This window comes from Coenobita brevimanus, chromosome 38, assembly GCF_032717465.1.
Source record: "Coenobita brevimanus isolate Jiangsu-jjx chromosome 38, ASM3271746v2, whole genome shotgun sequence".
In the NCBI taxonomy this organism is placed as follows: domain Eukaryota; kingdom Metazoa; phylum Arthropoda; class Malacostraca; order Decapoda; family Coenobitidae; genus Coenobita; species Coenobita brevimanus.
Window position 1 is genome coordinate 22327143 of NC_136991.1, and position 16062 is coordinate 22343204.

At 42.6% G+C, this 16062-nt stretch overlaps 1 protein-coding gene across 1 annotated transcript in view; it reads right to left on the reverse strand.

The window, feature by feature from the left end:
* The window catches only part of LOC145396553 (teneurin-m-like), a 1418848-nt gene that overhangs the window by 192212 nt on the left and 1210574 nt on the right, over positions 1-16062 (reverse strand). Inside the window, exon 35 of the mRNA XM_080269929.1 lies at positions 11226-12050. Within this exon, the coding sequence (XP_080126055.1) occupies positions 11226-12050 (825 nt within the window). The remainder of the gene's footprint in view (positions 1-11225; positions 12051-16062) is intronic.

Here is a 16062-nt window from a genome sequence, read left to right on the forward strand (position 1 = left end):
TAGTTTTGAGCATCTCATGGATTGTGTACTGGAAGGCCTTCACTGGCAGAGAGCTCTCATCTATCTGGATGATGTAATTGTGTTTGGACAGATTTTCGACCAGGAATTGGGAAGGCTGTTGGAAGAGTACAACAGGATACGAGCAGCGCACCTCAAGCTGAACCCCAAGAAATGCTACTTGCATAATAAGGAAGTGAAGTACCTGGGATACATTGTAGGCAAGGGCAGTGTCTGTACTGATCCTGAGAAGGTGGCAGCAGTGAAAAACTGGCCGGTTCCAACTTGTGTGAAGGAGCTACAGAGTTTCCTGGGTTTGTGTAACTACTACCGGCATTCTGTCACGGACACTATAACGATAGCTGCACCTCTGCAAAAGTTGCTGGGGAAGAGGCACAAGTTTACGTGGACTGCAGCAACTCAGAAGGCCTTCGATGAACTCAGGCAAGCGTTGGCAAACTCTCCAGTATTGCCATACCCAGATAAGAGTCAGCCATTCATTCTGCACTGTGATGCTAGTGCCCATGATATTGGTGGAGTCCTATCGCAGAAGAAGGATGACAAGGAGTACATGATGGCATATTACAACATGAAGCTCAGCCCACTGGAGCTGAACTACTGCATGGCCTGTAGGGAGCTCTTGGCAGCGATTAAGAGCCTTGATTTCTTCCGTCCCTACTTGTATGGGTCCTACTTCATCATTAGGACAGACCATGCAGCATTAAAGAATCCTGAAGGACAACTAGCATGCTGGCTCATAAGCTAGACCAGCACAATTATGAGGTGCAGCACCATCCTGGGCGGGTACATGGCAATGCTGACCACCTGAGTCATCGGCCTTGTGACCCAGAGTGCCGGCAGTGTAGTAAAAAAAGCTCATAGCAGGAAATGCAACTGTACTGCAGAGACAGGGCCAGTGTCAGCTGAGGAAGACCTGAAGACTATGCAGATGAGGGATGCAGATTTACAACCAATGCTAGAATGGCTGCAGCAGAGTACAGTGTGGCCATCTTGGGAAGAGGTTTCCTGGTTCAGCCCTGCAACTATGAGCTATTGGAGTCAGTGAGACCTTCGTCGTCTGAACAATAGGCTACTGGAGTGTCAGCAGGAGACACTCGATGGCCTCAACAAGTATTGGCAACCGGTGGTCCTGAAGAAAATGAGGTTCGAGATCTTGGATGAGGCCTATAACCTGATCACTAGTGGGCACCTGGGAGTAAAGAAAACCCTAAGTCGGCTGTGACACCGGTTCTGATGGACTGGTATGCATCAGGATGTTGAAGAGTGGTGTCAGTTGAGCCTGTGATGTATGCTGTGCAAAGAAGGGACCCAAGAAGTGTGGTTGCATCCCTTTTCAGCTGTACCAAGTGGGTGCACAGATGGAAAGAGTTGCGGTGGACACTGCTAGACCTTTGCCACTCACTGAGAGAGGAAACTGGTACATATGTGTTCCCACGGGGTAATTTACAAAGTGGCCAGAATCCTATGCCATCCCCAATCAGGAGGCTGCAACCATTGCTCAGGTGTTGGTTGACCAGTTTTACTATCGTTTTGGGATACCACAAGAGCTATATTCAGACCAGGGTAGAAACTCTGGGTCTGATGTGTTTCATGAGTGCTGCAAGTTACTGGGAATGAAGAAGACCAGGACAAACCCACTAAGGCCACAGTCAGATGGAATGGTGGAGAAATTGAACTGGACCCTGGGACAAGCACTGGCCAAGTACTGCATAGATGGACAAACAGAATGGGACCAAAAATTATCTGTGTTGCTGAGGGCATATCAGTCTGCATCCCACAAGTCTACTGGCTACACCCACGCAAAACTGATGCTGGGCCATGAGTTACATTTACCCATTGACTTGTTAATGGGAAGACCACCTGGTGAAGGGCTGCCTACTGACACCACCAGCAATGCAAGGCATCTTCAAGAAATTCTGGCTGAGGCACATCATCAAGTGTGAGAAGCTCTAAAGTTTTCAGGCGAAGTGATGAAGTGCAAGTATGTTGCAACGGCAAATGAGGTGAGCTTCAGGGACTGACAAAGTTTGGTTATACAATCTTTAGTGGAAGAAAGGACAGTCATCAAAGCTGCAGAGCCCGTGGGACAAGCCGTACACTGTGTTGGACCACCTATCAGATGTAATGTACCGGATTCGGGGAGGCTGGAAGTCTCACCCAAAGGTGGTACATGTGAACTGTCTGGCAGTACCATGGGCCAGGAGAGTACAGCTGGGATATCTCTGAGGAATGGTGCTCACCTGCAGCTGAAGATGTTGAGGAGGACCACAGAGCTGCAGTACATGAGGATAGTGACAGTTTCCCGAGGGAAGAAGTGAATCAGGAAGAGGACCAAGACATTCCATGAGGGGTGGACTATGTGGGGGAGCAAGGACGTCGTCGGAAGCGGCATAGGAGAAGACTTGATAAGCTGAAGGATTATTCTGTGTATAATTACATTTTTATCTTGGATTAAGGATGATGTTTGTATACACTGTGTACAGTAAACTGGCCCGGAACACGTGCTCACCGAACGCGCTCGCAATTATACACGGTTAGTGCTGGGATATGTATAAGATAACGTAAGATTAAAGAACCATTACGAAAACTATATATTTACGCAAGAGAGGCCTTTGATAGGCCAAATCCTCGAACATCAGCTCAGCACACACGGTTTGTTTTGATCACGTGATGTGATTCACGGTACTGCTTTTCCTCAGAGCTGTATTTGTAAGTTAAATATTTACAGTACTGTTCTGGTAAGTTTATGTGCAAGTTAAAGTATTATCAAATAACGTTCAAGCAAGAAATAAAGTCTTATAACCAGTTTTCTGATAGGCATCAGAATATTACCTTTTTTATTTGTTTGTTAAATATTTGCTGTACTACTTTTCCACAGTACTGTATTTGTAAGTTAAATATTTACTATTCTGGTATGCACTTGTAAGTTAAAGCACTTAAAGAAAGTTAAAGCATTAAATAAAGCCTTGTAACCAGTTATAGATTACACACGATCAGTAGGTTCCGAGACAATTCGCCATCATGTCAATTCCCCGTCAAAACATGAACGATTCCCCATCAGGACAATTCGCACCCTGTATGATTCCCTATCATTCTATAAATATATTAATTAATCAATACTTTTATAAATATACTTAATATTAATTAATCAATACTTTAATAAATATATTTCAGGGGGATCCATCAAAGTCTATGTTGTCTTGTTAATGTTGTGACGGCGAACTGGCTTGACAGCAAATAGTCTAGAAACCGTTTTGCTCCATAGACTCCCTAAACGTGGTATTTTGCTGTTATCTGCCATTGGTAATCAATATGAAGCACTTTAAGTGGTGAGAAGGTTTATTTAATGTTATAACTTACAAATACAGTACTGCACAGCAAAACTTCGACAAACAAATATGTAAACAAGAGGCAACATTCCGGAGCCAACTGGTTTCGGCATCGGAATGTTGCCTTGTGTTTAGGTATTTGTATATTGAAGTTTTGATGTGCAGTACTGTATTTGTAAGTCATAACATTAAATAAACCTTCTAACCACTTAAAGTGCTTCATATTGATTACCAATGGCAGATAACAGCAAAAGACTATGTTTAGGAGACCTAGGGAGCAAAATAAGGAGTAGTTAAAACTTACACGGTTTTGCGCCAAACGCGCCACGTTAGGAACGAAACCCACGCGTTGGGGGTGAGCTTGCTGTAGTTATGTCAGGACAACAAAGGACTAGGGAGGGGGTAGTGTTGAGAAGTGGGATTTGTCAGTTAGGTAGTGCTGGAGTATTCCCGATGATTCTCAAATTCTTTTCTGTTACATGTCAGAGTTGCCAGTTTGCTTGCTATTGTGAGTGGAGTTATTTTATAAGTTGCCTATAAATTTTCACGATCTTTTTCTCTATAATGGTTTAGTTATGAGTTCGTTAAATTATGTAATTTTATCTCATTTTGTAAGCTAAATAATTTAGAGTGTTAAGTAGTGTGAGAAAACTCTGGGATATTTTGGATGTCTCTGAGTTGGTAGCTGTTGTAACTGTTGTCCCCCCAGGAATGCAAGAGATTTTTGACGAGATAGTAGATCACTCTAGAATATAGGAAGCTTATATGGTAAAAGTTCTGTAATCTGAATCGCATGGGACCAAGGGTCTTTCAGACTATTGGGTGGGCCCTTTGAAAACATTAGAGATAAGTACATGATCATTAAACAAACACTTAAAATGATACGGGTTATTGTTTTACTCATCAGAAATACATAGAAGTGTAGATGAATAATTGCAGGCAGGTACAGTTGTGGACATATCAAACAGAAACACCTCGTCCACCAGTTAGGTGGTGTAGTGCTATCCCCATGTGGTAACACTGATCAGTACGGAACTTCACCAGGCTTCGTTCGGTCGCTAGGACGAACCGAACATGGTGATCATTGCTGCTGTGTGCAGTTATTGATGGTATATAAATAATGTCCCGCCTGACAATATACCGTACTGGAAATAACAACTTTTGTAAATTTAGTAATAAAATAATTTCACACCATAAATATTCATAATTTATTTACATGAAACACAGGTTTCGTAAGTGTGACTTTCGACAAACATCACGAACCATATAACATTTACCGACCGTCAGCATATAAGTCATTATAACATAGTCTGCATTCCCGCACCTATCACAATAATAAAAAAATTACCGTGAGTCCCCTCCTCCCTGACCGTCAACCTGAAACTGGTAGACCTCTTTAGGTGGTGCCACAGTAGGAGGCAGGATGGGGCCCTTGGGAGACAGAAGGGAGGTGGGTGAGGAGGAGGCAATACTGGTTTGGCTGGTGAAAGGGGGGCTCTACAGGAGACGAGTGATGTGGTAGGGGAGAGTGAACTGTAGCACGAAACAAGGATGGGATGGATAAATGATACGCTGGTGACATGGTGCCAAATCAGCTATAGTTTAATGCTTAGTATGGAATTTGATAGTCAGGCTGTTAAATGTGATGCAGACTCTGCCATGTTACGCAGTCTACTAGCATGTTTTGTTATATCATCTAAAGGACGACCTACTCCCCATGGGGTGGCACATTACACAAACCCTGCATTATTAATGTATGGTGACGACTTTATCATCACATGGTGATATATGAAATTTCCCTAGAATGTTTGTTTGATGTCACCTGTTGTCAGAGCGACTGGGAACTATTCTTGTTGCGATTACATAGTAACATGTGGATGACGACTGTGATATCGAAAGCAGAGGAGGGGGAGGGAGGAATTTTCTCTTGCTACAGTAAATAATAGTTAACAGTAGTGATTCGTGCCTATGGTTCTCGTTAATATCTGTATGGCACCGGTGTAAACCAACATGTGATTTACTGGGGGGGGGGGGGATGGACTAGGTCGCAGAACATACGTGGCAATACTGGGATGTGGTAATACTGTAGTTGGTTAGAGAGATACCTTATCAGCTGTATTATATGATCTTTATGTCGGATTACTGTTAACCCTAGAGTGATAGTGTAAACTGTGGTATGAAGGACGTGTAACTGTCAAACAATCTCATTTCAACCTCAATATCCAGTTTACTGTCCCCTCTTCCCTCTTCCTGACATGTGCGTGCACTCAGACATGGTTACTGACAGGGAGGGGAGATGGTCGTAGTGAGTGATACACCATGAACTGCGGATCACATGTTTATACATCACCTACAGTGGTTCACCTGTTTTCTTTAGTGGATTGCAATATACACTGTTACTCAGCCAGGGCAACAGCTCCATGTTTGGACACTGCTGAGATATGTGGCTCAGTAGTTGCTCTCCGTGAATTGGGCAATGGTCTTGTATTTACAGTATATTTATCCTGTTTTTCATACAGTGCGAACGCCACTCGGTTGTTTAGCATGACAAACACACTGCAGATGACGTGTGTGTTTGCACTTAATACAAGCAATTTCTGTAACTAATGGCACAGTTGATGTAATATGCATGTGCTCAGACTGGATAACTGCAGACATAACAACCTTGTTCCAACATTGTTGGCTCGAGGGTTTGTGAAGGAATGCTTAGGGCATACGACAGTTGCTCAGTATGAACCAAAATATAACTAATAACCACTGGCAAATCTGTAAAATCAACAGCCAAACATGGGATACAGAAAACGGTAACATAAACCTGGGTTAAGTAAGTCCACCTTTATTTTAAGTTGGTGCCATACAGATACCAGTTGTCATCCATGATGATACCACGTAATAGGCTACAAGGGTAATTCCCAATCACTATGACAACATCTGTAACAGCGGACAAACTGTAGAGATGTGTAATATATTTGTACATTAACAAATAGTCACCATACACATAATACAAGGGTAGTCATACTGAGTCACCCAGTGGAAAGTGTGTCGTGCATTATTACAAACCATGAAGGTCAATAACAACATTTGGCAACACCAACATAACATTTCATGGTCTGACTGAAAAATTCCATATTCTCCATGAAACATTGATTTGGCCCAGTCATCACCATGTAATCTATCCCTCCCACTGTAGCTCCTGTTGTCTACCAAAGTCCACCTTCCCCTACTCCATCACCCCACCTCTCCTCTAGCCCCCAGTTCGAACACTACTGTCCCGTTCCTCATCTACCTCCCTCCTCCTGTCTCCCAGGTCCACCATCCCTACCCTGCAGCACCCTGTGGAGCCACCTCCTGTATGTAGTGAACTTGCCTCTATTTCAGAAGTCTACCAATGTCAGGTTCACGGTATCGAGGATGGGTGGCACGATAATATTCTCTTCATTGATAGTTGTGGGGAAGCTGATAACTATGACTTATATGAAAAATTATTAACTATTGCATGGTTCATGACTCGAAACTAAACCACTCATGAAATCCATGTCATTCATAATAACTTCCATTATGTAGAGGGTGTATTGTGTGACATAATATTTAAAAACTTTCTATCATCAGTACATATTCTGACATAACATTGCTCATATATTATCACCAATAACTGAGCACAGTGGCAGTGATCGCTGTGTTTGGTTTGTCCTAGTGACCAAACAAAACCTGGTGAAGTTCCATACCTATCAGTGTTACCAGATGTGGTGAGCATTACCCCACCTCGCTGGTGAATGGGGTGTTTGACATGTCTGCAACTGTACATCCAAGTCAGAGGGCAAGTCCAAACCAGATAAATGGAAAGCCCAGAAAAAAAAAAAAAAAAAAAAAAAAAAAAAAAAAAAAAGCCCTGAAAAATTAGAAAAAAGCCCATAAAAATCTGAAAAATTTCACCTTGACAAATTCGGGGCAATGGGATTTTCGAACTATTGGTGACCGGATTATAGGACTTTTACTGTATAACGACTGGGAAGAGACTAGAGCAGTTTCAGTCAGCTTCAGTTCAGTTTGAGTTTAGCTCAGAGTCAGTGCAGTTAGTGAAGATTGTATAGCTCCAGTACTAGTGAAAACTGTGAAGTGTAGTTGGCAAGCATTAGGGGTAATTACAGTAATACCTCTACTATCCGACATAATAGAGCCAAAGGCATGTCCAGAAAGTGGTCCCATCCGGAAAGTGGGGTCCTGGCTCATGCACTGGTACTTAAGGACCCTAACCCAGCCTAACTTTGAAAGCCACCTAAATAACTCCCTATCGAACATGCATAGCATCTATTTAAACCTATTTAAGACCCTATTCACACCAATAATGGACATAAAGCATGAAATAAATGAAAAGGAACCAAAGAATGAGGAATCAGAAGTGACTGTACCTCAACCAGGGTACTTACAGCACGTCTGTGGACGCCTTCAAGGCTTTGGCAGTGGTAAAAATGCTCTTGAAGCACGTACAGTAATCCAATGTTGTGCTGCACTTACTTCTTTGCACTGTGATTTATAATTGTTTAACACTGCACATTGTTCTTAACTGCACCATGCCAGTTTCAACTGTCAATTTGCATGAGAGGCACCCAGTTTCTTGCTGCAGCCTCCACAAACCCACAACATCCACTACAGTACATGGCAACATATCCACCCACACCAAGGAACATCAAAACAACACCCAGCACACGATACCATACACAAATACTGTCATCTCTCCCCCCTCGCTCACCTCAGACCAGCTTCTAGAAACATATCCACACTCAGATCACTCGCTGCTCCATTCAATCACTTAAAGACAACACACAGCTGCATGCACAGCCTCCTGATATCCACCCTTCTGAATCCTATCTTCCTCATGAGGACAGGGTCCACCTGGCCAGGCTGAGATGTGGGCACCATCCAGCCATCTTAAGCTACCAGAAGATGCTGGATGACTCTGTCGCTGATGCCTGTCCAGGATGCAACACAGCACCCCATACTATTAAGCACATTATGGAAGACTGCACTGAACACAATCACCTACGCCAACAACACAACATACACTCTTTGAGAGCTCTGTGGGAAAGCTGTCTCGGCCATGGCCTTCCTAAGGGACTCGGGGCTGTTCGGCCAGACTGCCTAGGGAACAACTACTACTACTACTACTACTGCCAATTTGCACTCCACAGTTAATCCTTTGCACTCTAAATTCTAATTTCTTAACACTGCACAACACTGTAAATTCCCTTGTGGTCTAGTGGCGAGGTATTGCAGTTTATTCACTGTTTATTCACAAAAAATGAGCACGTGTGGCTTCCACTGCGATAGGCATCTACTCGCGATCGAAGTTAGGCAGTAACTGTTGGAGTGTTGGTGACGGAGAAACAGAGTTGCCAGATCGCAACGGCCACATTACCAAATTCTCATTTTTCATTACCAAATTTAACTTTTCATTACCAAATTCGTAAAGCTAGCATTTATCCTTCACTAATTATATATACAACTGAAAATACATGTAATCATTCTTCTTATAATTATCAGCATATTGATCATTTTCATGCTATGTAGGCTAGCAGATTAATCAGAAAGAGCAAACAACCCACCATCTCCATCCTGTGTATCCTCATACATGTGAAAAATCTGTTTGGTAATGCATTACACTACTCTGATTCACTACCAAACAAATTTTTCATTACCAAATTGGCCCACATTTGGTAATGAAAAATACCAAATGGTAACCCTGACAGGGGAGGGGGGAGGAAGGAAGGGGTGAAAGATCTTTGGTGAATTTGGCTCTCTCTTATATTTTGTTTTTCTTGGAAGTTGCAGGCTCGTTGCCTTTGGTTCCTTCTTCATTAAAAAAAAAAAAAAAAAAAAAAAAAAAAAAACAGCTGTTTGGCACTGTGTGGCAATATGGAAAAAATTCGAATTTGGGGAGGATTTTTTTTCTTTTTTTGGCCATTTTTGGGTTCCGAAGGTCCGGGCACACAATGTCTGGTAAGTGGGGTGTCCCGAAAGTGGGCATCCGGATAGTATGGGGATTACTGTATTTGCAAAACAAACACAAATAACTTAAGAAGCCAGTGTTTATTTGCAATGCCTGTGCAGAACCGTGTTGTTGTACACTGAAAGGCTGCATCTAGGAAGAACAACTCACTGGGCAACGTCCTTCCTATACTGAACTACTGCTGTTGGAGCTTGTGGCAGTGTGGGACGGGGACGTAACACTATATTTGGTCACTGCACTAGTTTGGCGGAGCAACTAACCATGATCAAGGAGGTTTGACTGTACAGTACTGAAATAAATGAGTGTTTATGCTTGACACCACCACAAACATTTGCATCTTTCTTAGATGCTACAGCTAGGGATAAATTAAGTAACATAAACCATGAATCAGACAAAATGTAGGGACCACCACCACGACATACAATGTAAGCAATCCAAGTGAGCACATGTTCCACTCAACGCAATCTGCGGCTGCCCGGTAAACTAGTCTTGTTGGTGTGGGTTTTTAAGTGTTCTTTTGTAATTTTCTCCAGATTAAAAGAGGTGCCGGACCATCAGATGCCTGAAAATTGGTGGTGTCTGTCTGTCTGTCTGTCTGTCTGTCTGCCTGTCTGCCTGTCTGTCTGTATGTAGATAAATACATAGAGACAAATAGATAGAGAGACATAGATAGATAGATAGACAGGTAGGTAGGTAGGTAGGTAGATACATTGGTGGGTGAGTAGGTAGGTAGGTACACAGGTGGGTAGGTAGGTAGGTAGGTAGGAGAGACAGACAGACAGATAGACAGATAGATAGACAGATAAACATAGACAGACAGACACAGATAGATAGATTGATGAACAGATAGACTGACAAACAGATAGACAGACAGATACATATAATGATGTGTATGTGTTTCATTTCATTTCTTTAACCTCATCCCTCTTCCCACATACAGTGTACACAGAACACAAAACATACCTCATTCACTATCTCCTCTAGTTCATCTGCTGAAATAATGTTGTTTGCAACATAAGTGCAGTGAGTCACCACATCCCCATACACTGAGAAGAGGTCTCCAACAGACCACTTCTAACCATTTTAATTATCTTTAATGACATGCTCGGAATCTGTGGGTAGCAGAATATTCTTTCTTCCCAGTCCCTAAGATTAATGTGTATATAATAAACCAAGTTATTGAAGCTTCTGTAAAAACCAATGTTATCAATGATTAAAGCTGATGTTCTTGGAAAGTACTGATGAAGTACTGTCATCATCATCATCATCATCATCATCATCATCATCATCATCATCCAATCCTACGTTGCCCCATGAGGAGTGTGTAAGCCCGGGGCTAGGCAAGTTGGTCCTGACATTTAAGTTGAGAGTGACCAGCCTCACTCATCCCTGGATGGCATTACATGAGCAATAACTACAACCACCCCTTGGATATAAACCTTCACCGGCTCAATCCGATTGGAGTGTCGCACTTACTCACTGAACCACCAGGCGCCATAATTTGGTTATATGGTTACCACCCAGCATAGTAAATGGTTTCCTGGTGTACAGGAAACCATTCAGCTTGTCACTCACTGTAGAGTCACCCACAAGCAAAAGGAACAGGAAAGAATGAAGGAATGACAGACAAAAGAGAGAGTGTAAAGTCACCTGTAGACAGAAGGACGAGGAAAGAATGAAGTAAAGAAAGACAGAAGAGGAAAGAAGGAAAGATGGAAGGAGTGGAAAGGGCAGACACCTGAGAGCAGCACTACATCAAGTGACTGAATGGTGATTGACCCCACCCACCACACATTCATAATAACAAATGCTCAGGAACTAAATTCAAAGAATACTGATCTCTGTAAAAATTAAATTAACAGCACACTTACCTGAGGTATGGGTAAGTGTGTTGCCTCGCACTCTAGTTCTCACTGGGTTTTTGCCATCCCGGGTTACCACCACCTCTGCCCCATGCATGTTTAGGTCAAAGTTGAGCTGTATGACCTGACCCGTGGGCAAAACAGCACGAGTTAATCTGCCCTGTGCATCATAGTCAAAGCTATATGATCTTCCAACAGCTTCAATCTTGGATCGCATCAGGTGTGTGGTGTCATGGTAGCGGAAAGTGATGTTATAACCAGTAGGTGCTACCAGCTGCTCCAAGAGACGCATTGGAGAGGAAAGGCGAATCTTGACACGCTGCTTCTGTGGGTTGTCAATGGCAGTCACCTCACCAAAGGAGTTGCGAATGAACCGAAAACTGTTGCCAGTTCCATCTGAGACACTCAAAAGCTTCCCATCATTTGTATGTGTAGTATACTGAAATTTGTAAATAGTCTGCCCAGTAACCAGATTGCGGGTCTCTTGGTGCATTCCAAAACGGTTGAAAATGTACACCTCATGTGAGTCAGGTGAGTGGATAAGATAATGTTTCTGTTCATTCAGTTTTGGCAAAACTGTTTTGACTGATCGAACCCGGTAACCCTCTTGATCACTGATGTGGAGGACACCATCTGGTGTGACTGCAATTGAAGATATGGATGAAAAGACGGCAGAGGTGGCAGAGACATTGTCATATGCATGGCAGAAGCAGGATGTGTCACGGCAGTTACAGTGGGAGTCTGCTCCAGCATAAGTAACTATTCGGCCATCACTGGTTATGATGCGGACACGGTTGATACGCTGGGAGTCACTCTCAGCAACGTACAGCTCACCTAAAAGTAGATAATGTCGAATGTGAGAACATGTTAGGGATATAAGTGAATGGGGGTAATGGATAAACAGTTTGCATGAGCTGTATGACAGGAACTAGGTATCAACACATGGTGGACAGAGTATGAAACGATGATAGGACATGGCTATAGTAGCAGTAGCTGAACTGAAAAGTGGGGTTAATAACATAACAACGATTACAAATCAGTGAAGACAAGATAATGTAACTCAAGTATAAGACAAAGTGGTGGAGCAATATAGGTAGAAAACACCATGAAAAGGTGATGGTGAGACAAGAGGTATTGTTAAACAGCAGCAGCCAATCCCAAATAACCCATTTTGCAGGGAAAGATGGGCTCAAGAGTGTGCTACATGATAAAATAATTACTTAATTCCATAGCTTTATCTGTGCAAGATAAAAATTTGTATCACCACCAATTAAAATGCTGGGAAGGGAAGTTCTGACCCCCCTAAATACACTTATGACCCATGGAAGTGCACTACCTGTATTCAGGACTGCCCACCATGGATCCTGAAGAGGCCTTGTAAAATGTGTATATTATCACTACTCGAAAGGAATTTTTTTATGCCATTATTAAGTGAGAATTAAAAATGTAATTTTAGTTTGTGGTTTGTCTGACTGCAGTTCTGTAATTTTGATTAATATAAGTGAAGAGAAAACTACCTATCTATAGCCAGATGCCACAATCCCATAAGGGGTGGCTGTTTGACTTTGAGTTACAGTGAACTCTCACATTTGGCGAGTTTTTATTAGGCAAATTCACTTTTGGTGATGGGATGGGATTGTACACAACACTCTAATTTGGTAACAGAAATCTCACATTTGGCAAGTTGTTTATAATAAAAATATACTGTAAATGAATTCTCTAATACTGTTAAGAAGCGAGATTTGCCAGTGAGGTATTGCTACAGAATTTTAAGACGTTTCCCGATATTTACCATAGGTTTCGGTACAAGTCAGAGTTGCCAGTTTGCCTGCTGTTTGTGAGCATAGTTGTTTCATAAGTTATGTATTAATTTTTGTGCTCTTTTTCTATGATGTTTTATTTATGTGATTGTCTGTTGAACTGTGTAACTGAGTTTAAGTTTGTATGCTAAATAATTTACAGTGTTATGTACAGTAATGTAAAAAAAGTCTGGCATGTTTTGATGTCTCCTAGTTTAGCTGTTTTCAGTTCAGTTTGAGTGAAGTTCAGTTGGTTTTCAGTTCAGTCTGAGTGTAGTGCAGTGTCAGTGAAGTTTGTCTATTCAGTACTTGTGATAACAGTGAAGTGTTGTCAGGCACTAAGTGTAATAACAGTGAAGTGTTGTCAAGCATTAAATGTAATAGCAGTTAGTAAAGCTTGTATAGCTCCAGTGCTTGTAAGAATAGTGAAGTGAAGTTGGCGAGCATTAACCCGCGGCGTCCCGTCGACGTACTTCCACGTCCTCACGTTATGTCACTGCCAATCCCGTTGACGTACTTCAACGTCCTGCAATTGTAAGGTTCATAATTTCCACAATTTTCAAAATTCGCGCGAGATTTTCGATTCGCCCATGTACCCAAGCCTCCCCTACCTGCCCCCAGGCAGGCAGCGTCCCAGACCCCGCGTGACCTGCGCTCGCCCTTGTCTCGGTCACTCACCTGTTAGCAGTGACCCAGGTCAGACATGGCGCGTAAAGGTCTCTCAGACGACGAAATACAATACGCCCTGGATGCCTTCACTGGAGATAGTGATTCTCCACTTGATGATGATGTGGTGGATCGAGATTATGTGCAGCCTGAGGAGGAAATAACAAGCAGTGATGAGGAGGTCCCTTCGCCCCGGAAAAAGCGGTATGTCACGTATCGTAAAGCAAGGGAAGGCCAGCCTGCACCCAAAACACCTGCATGGACCTCTCTCCATCCCCTAGAGAGAGATTCTGATGAGGAAGAGGATGAGGACGATGACGATGACGGCGGCTTAGGACGTGATGTTGCCTCCTGGTTGGGGAAGGAAAAAATCTCACCCCGAGGATCAGAAGGTGGGGCGAGAAGGCAAATAAAGTATGGCCTAGTGTTTTGTCTGGGGAAGGCGAAAGTGGTGTGGTGGGAGTGCGGGGTGAAAGGGAAGTGGTGTGAGGGAGGCAGCATGAGCACGTGGTGCACATAGGCCTAGGGGAGAGGAGGTGGAGCCACTCCCCAGCACGTCTTTCGCCATACAATATTCCCAAACTTCCTCCACACAGCCCCGGGATGTGGGGAAAGGAAGGAAAGGGAAGGGGAAGGGTAAAGGAAAAGGGAGAGGGAAGAGAAGTGCGAGTGATGAAAGGCGCCGCTCTCCGCCTCCCCCACCACCACCAATGTTGCGTTGTGCCTTCAGCCATGTTTCAGAGAGTACCATAACTTCCTACGCTACTGAAACTGTGTGGGATGGCGATATGACGCTCAGTATAATGGTAAGGCCAGTCAGTATGTGCTAAGTCTTATATAAACTTGAAACGGGTGTAATGTTTGCAGGAAAGTAATGTATAAGTTGAGAAATAGTGTAAGTTGAACGAAGTGATATGAAAACTACACCCACTGTATAAATCTGCGAAAATATGACGCTCAGTATAACACTCTGGTCAGTAAATATGTGATAGCAAGAATATAAAGTGGAAACGGGTGTAATGTTAGCATGAATAAAACGTATAAGTTGAAAAATAGTGTAAGTTGTAATAATTGATGTCACGAGTACACCCACTGTGTAAATCTGCGAAAATATTACGCTCAGTAGAACATTCTGGTCAGTAAGTATGTGATAGGAATGATATAAAGTGGAATTTGTTGTAATGTTAGTAGTAATTTATAAGTTGAATACTAGTGTAAGATGAAACAAATGATATCGCGATAACACTCACTGTGTAAGTACGCGCTAGTATGACGCTCAGTTGAATCGTAAGGTCTGAAATTATGTGATATCAACTATATCAAGTGTAAACATGTGCAATGTTAGTGGAGAATTATTATATAAGTACAAAAATAGGTTGTAAGTTGAAATAGTAGTCATAGCGACTTCACCGTGTGTGTTATTATGCGGATGGAGAATGAAAGACTGACTAAGAGGGTGTATGTAGGTGAGGTGGAGGGAGGGAGAGGGAGGGGTAGACCGAGGATGAGGTGGAGGGATGGAGTTGAGAGGTATATGAGGGAGGGGGGGTGAGCTGGGGGGAGGGGAGTCAAATGGTGGGTGACAGAGTGACTTGGAGGCGTTTTGTCTGTGGCCACCCTTTGCGGGATTAGGGCGTCGGGCTATAGATAGATAGATAGATTACGCTAATTATTTACGTAAGGCCTGAAATTATCTCAAAACAGTTCTATAAAGTTGAAAAGTGTATAATGTAATAGCAAAGTATTATGTAAGTAGAAAAAATACAATACGAGTTGAAACAACAGTCACAGCGAGTTCACTCACTACGTAAATAAGCGCTAACATTACGCTAAATGTTATCAAAAGGCCTGTGAATAGGTAAAAACAGTTCAATAAAATGTAAAATGGTATAATGTTATTGTAGAAGTATTATGTTAGTAAAAAAAATGATATGTATCATGATTTTCGAATGTTAGCGATTCATCGTGACCAGTCTGCCCGATTTTGCTCGTTTCGCACGATGGTACAATGCTTATTTCTGCTCTATTTTTGTATAAAATCCAATATACTCTTTTATCACATGTTTTTATGTTTGTAATAAATACATATCTACCTACTTTCATTGGTTTCCCAGACTTATAATACCATAGAAAACGTTAGAGGCTCAGACCGCATACGGAGAACACGGGGCCAGGTGGGACAAGGCATACCTGGTTAGGGTAATTAGGGACCCCGGGGAACAATTTCTTTGCCACTGACCATTGTTTCTGACCAAAAGCGAAAGTTTTAGCAAAAAAAAAAAAAAAAGGGTCGAAAAATGGTCGGGATTGGGGGGTACCAGTGGTCAAAAAGTGGTCGGGACGGGGCGGGTTAAGTGTAATTATTTGGAAAATAGACAGTA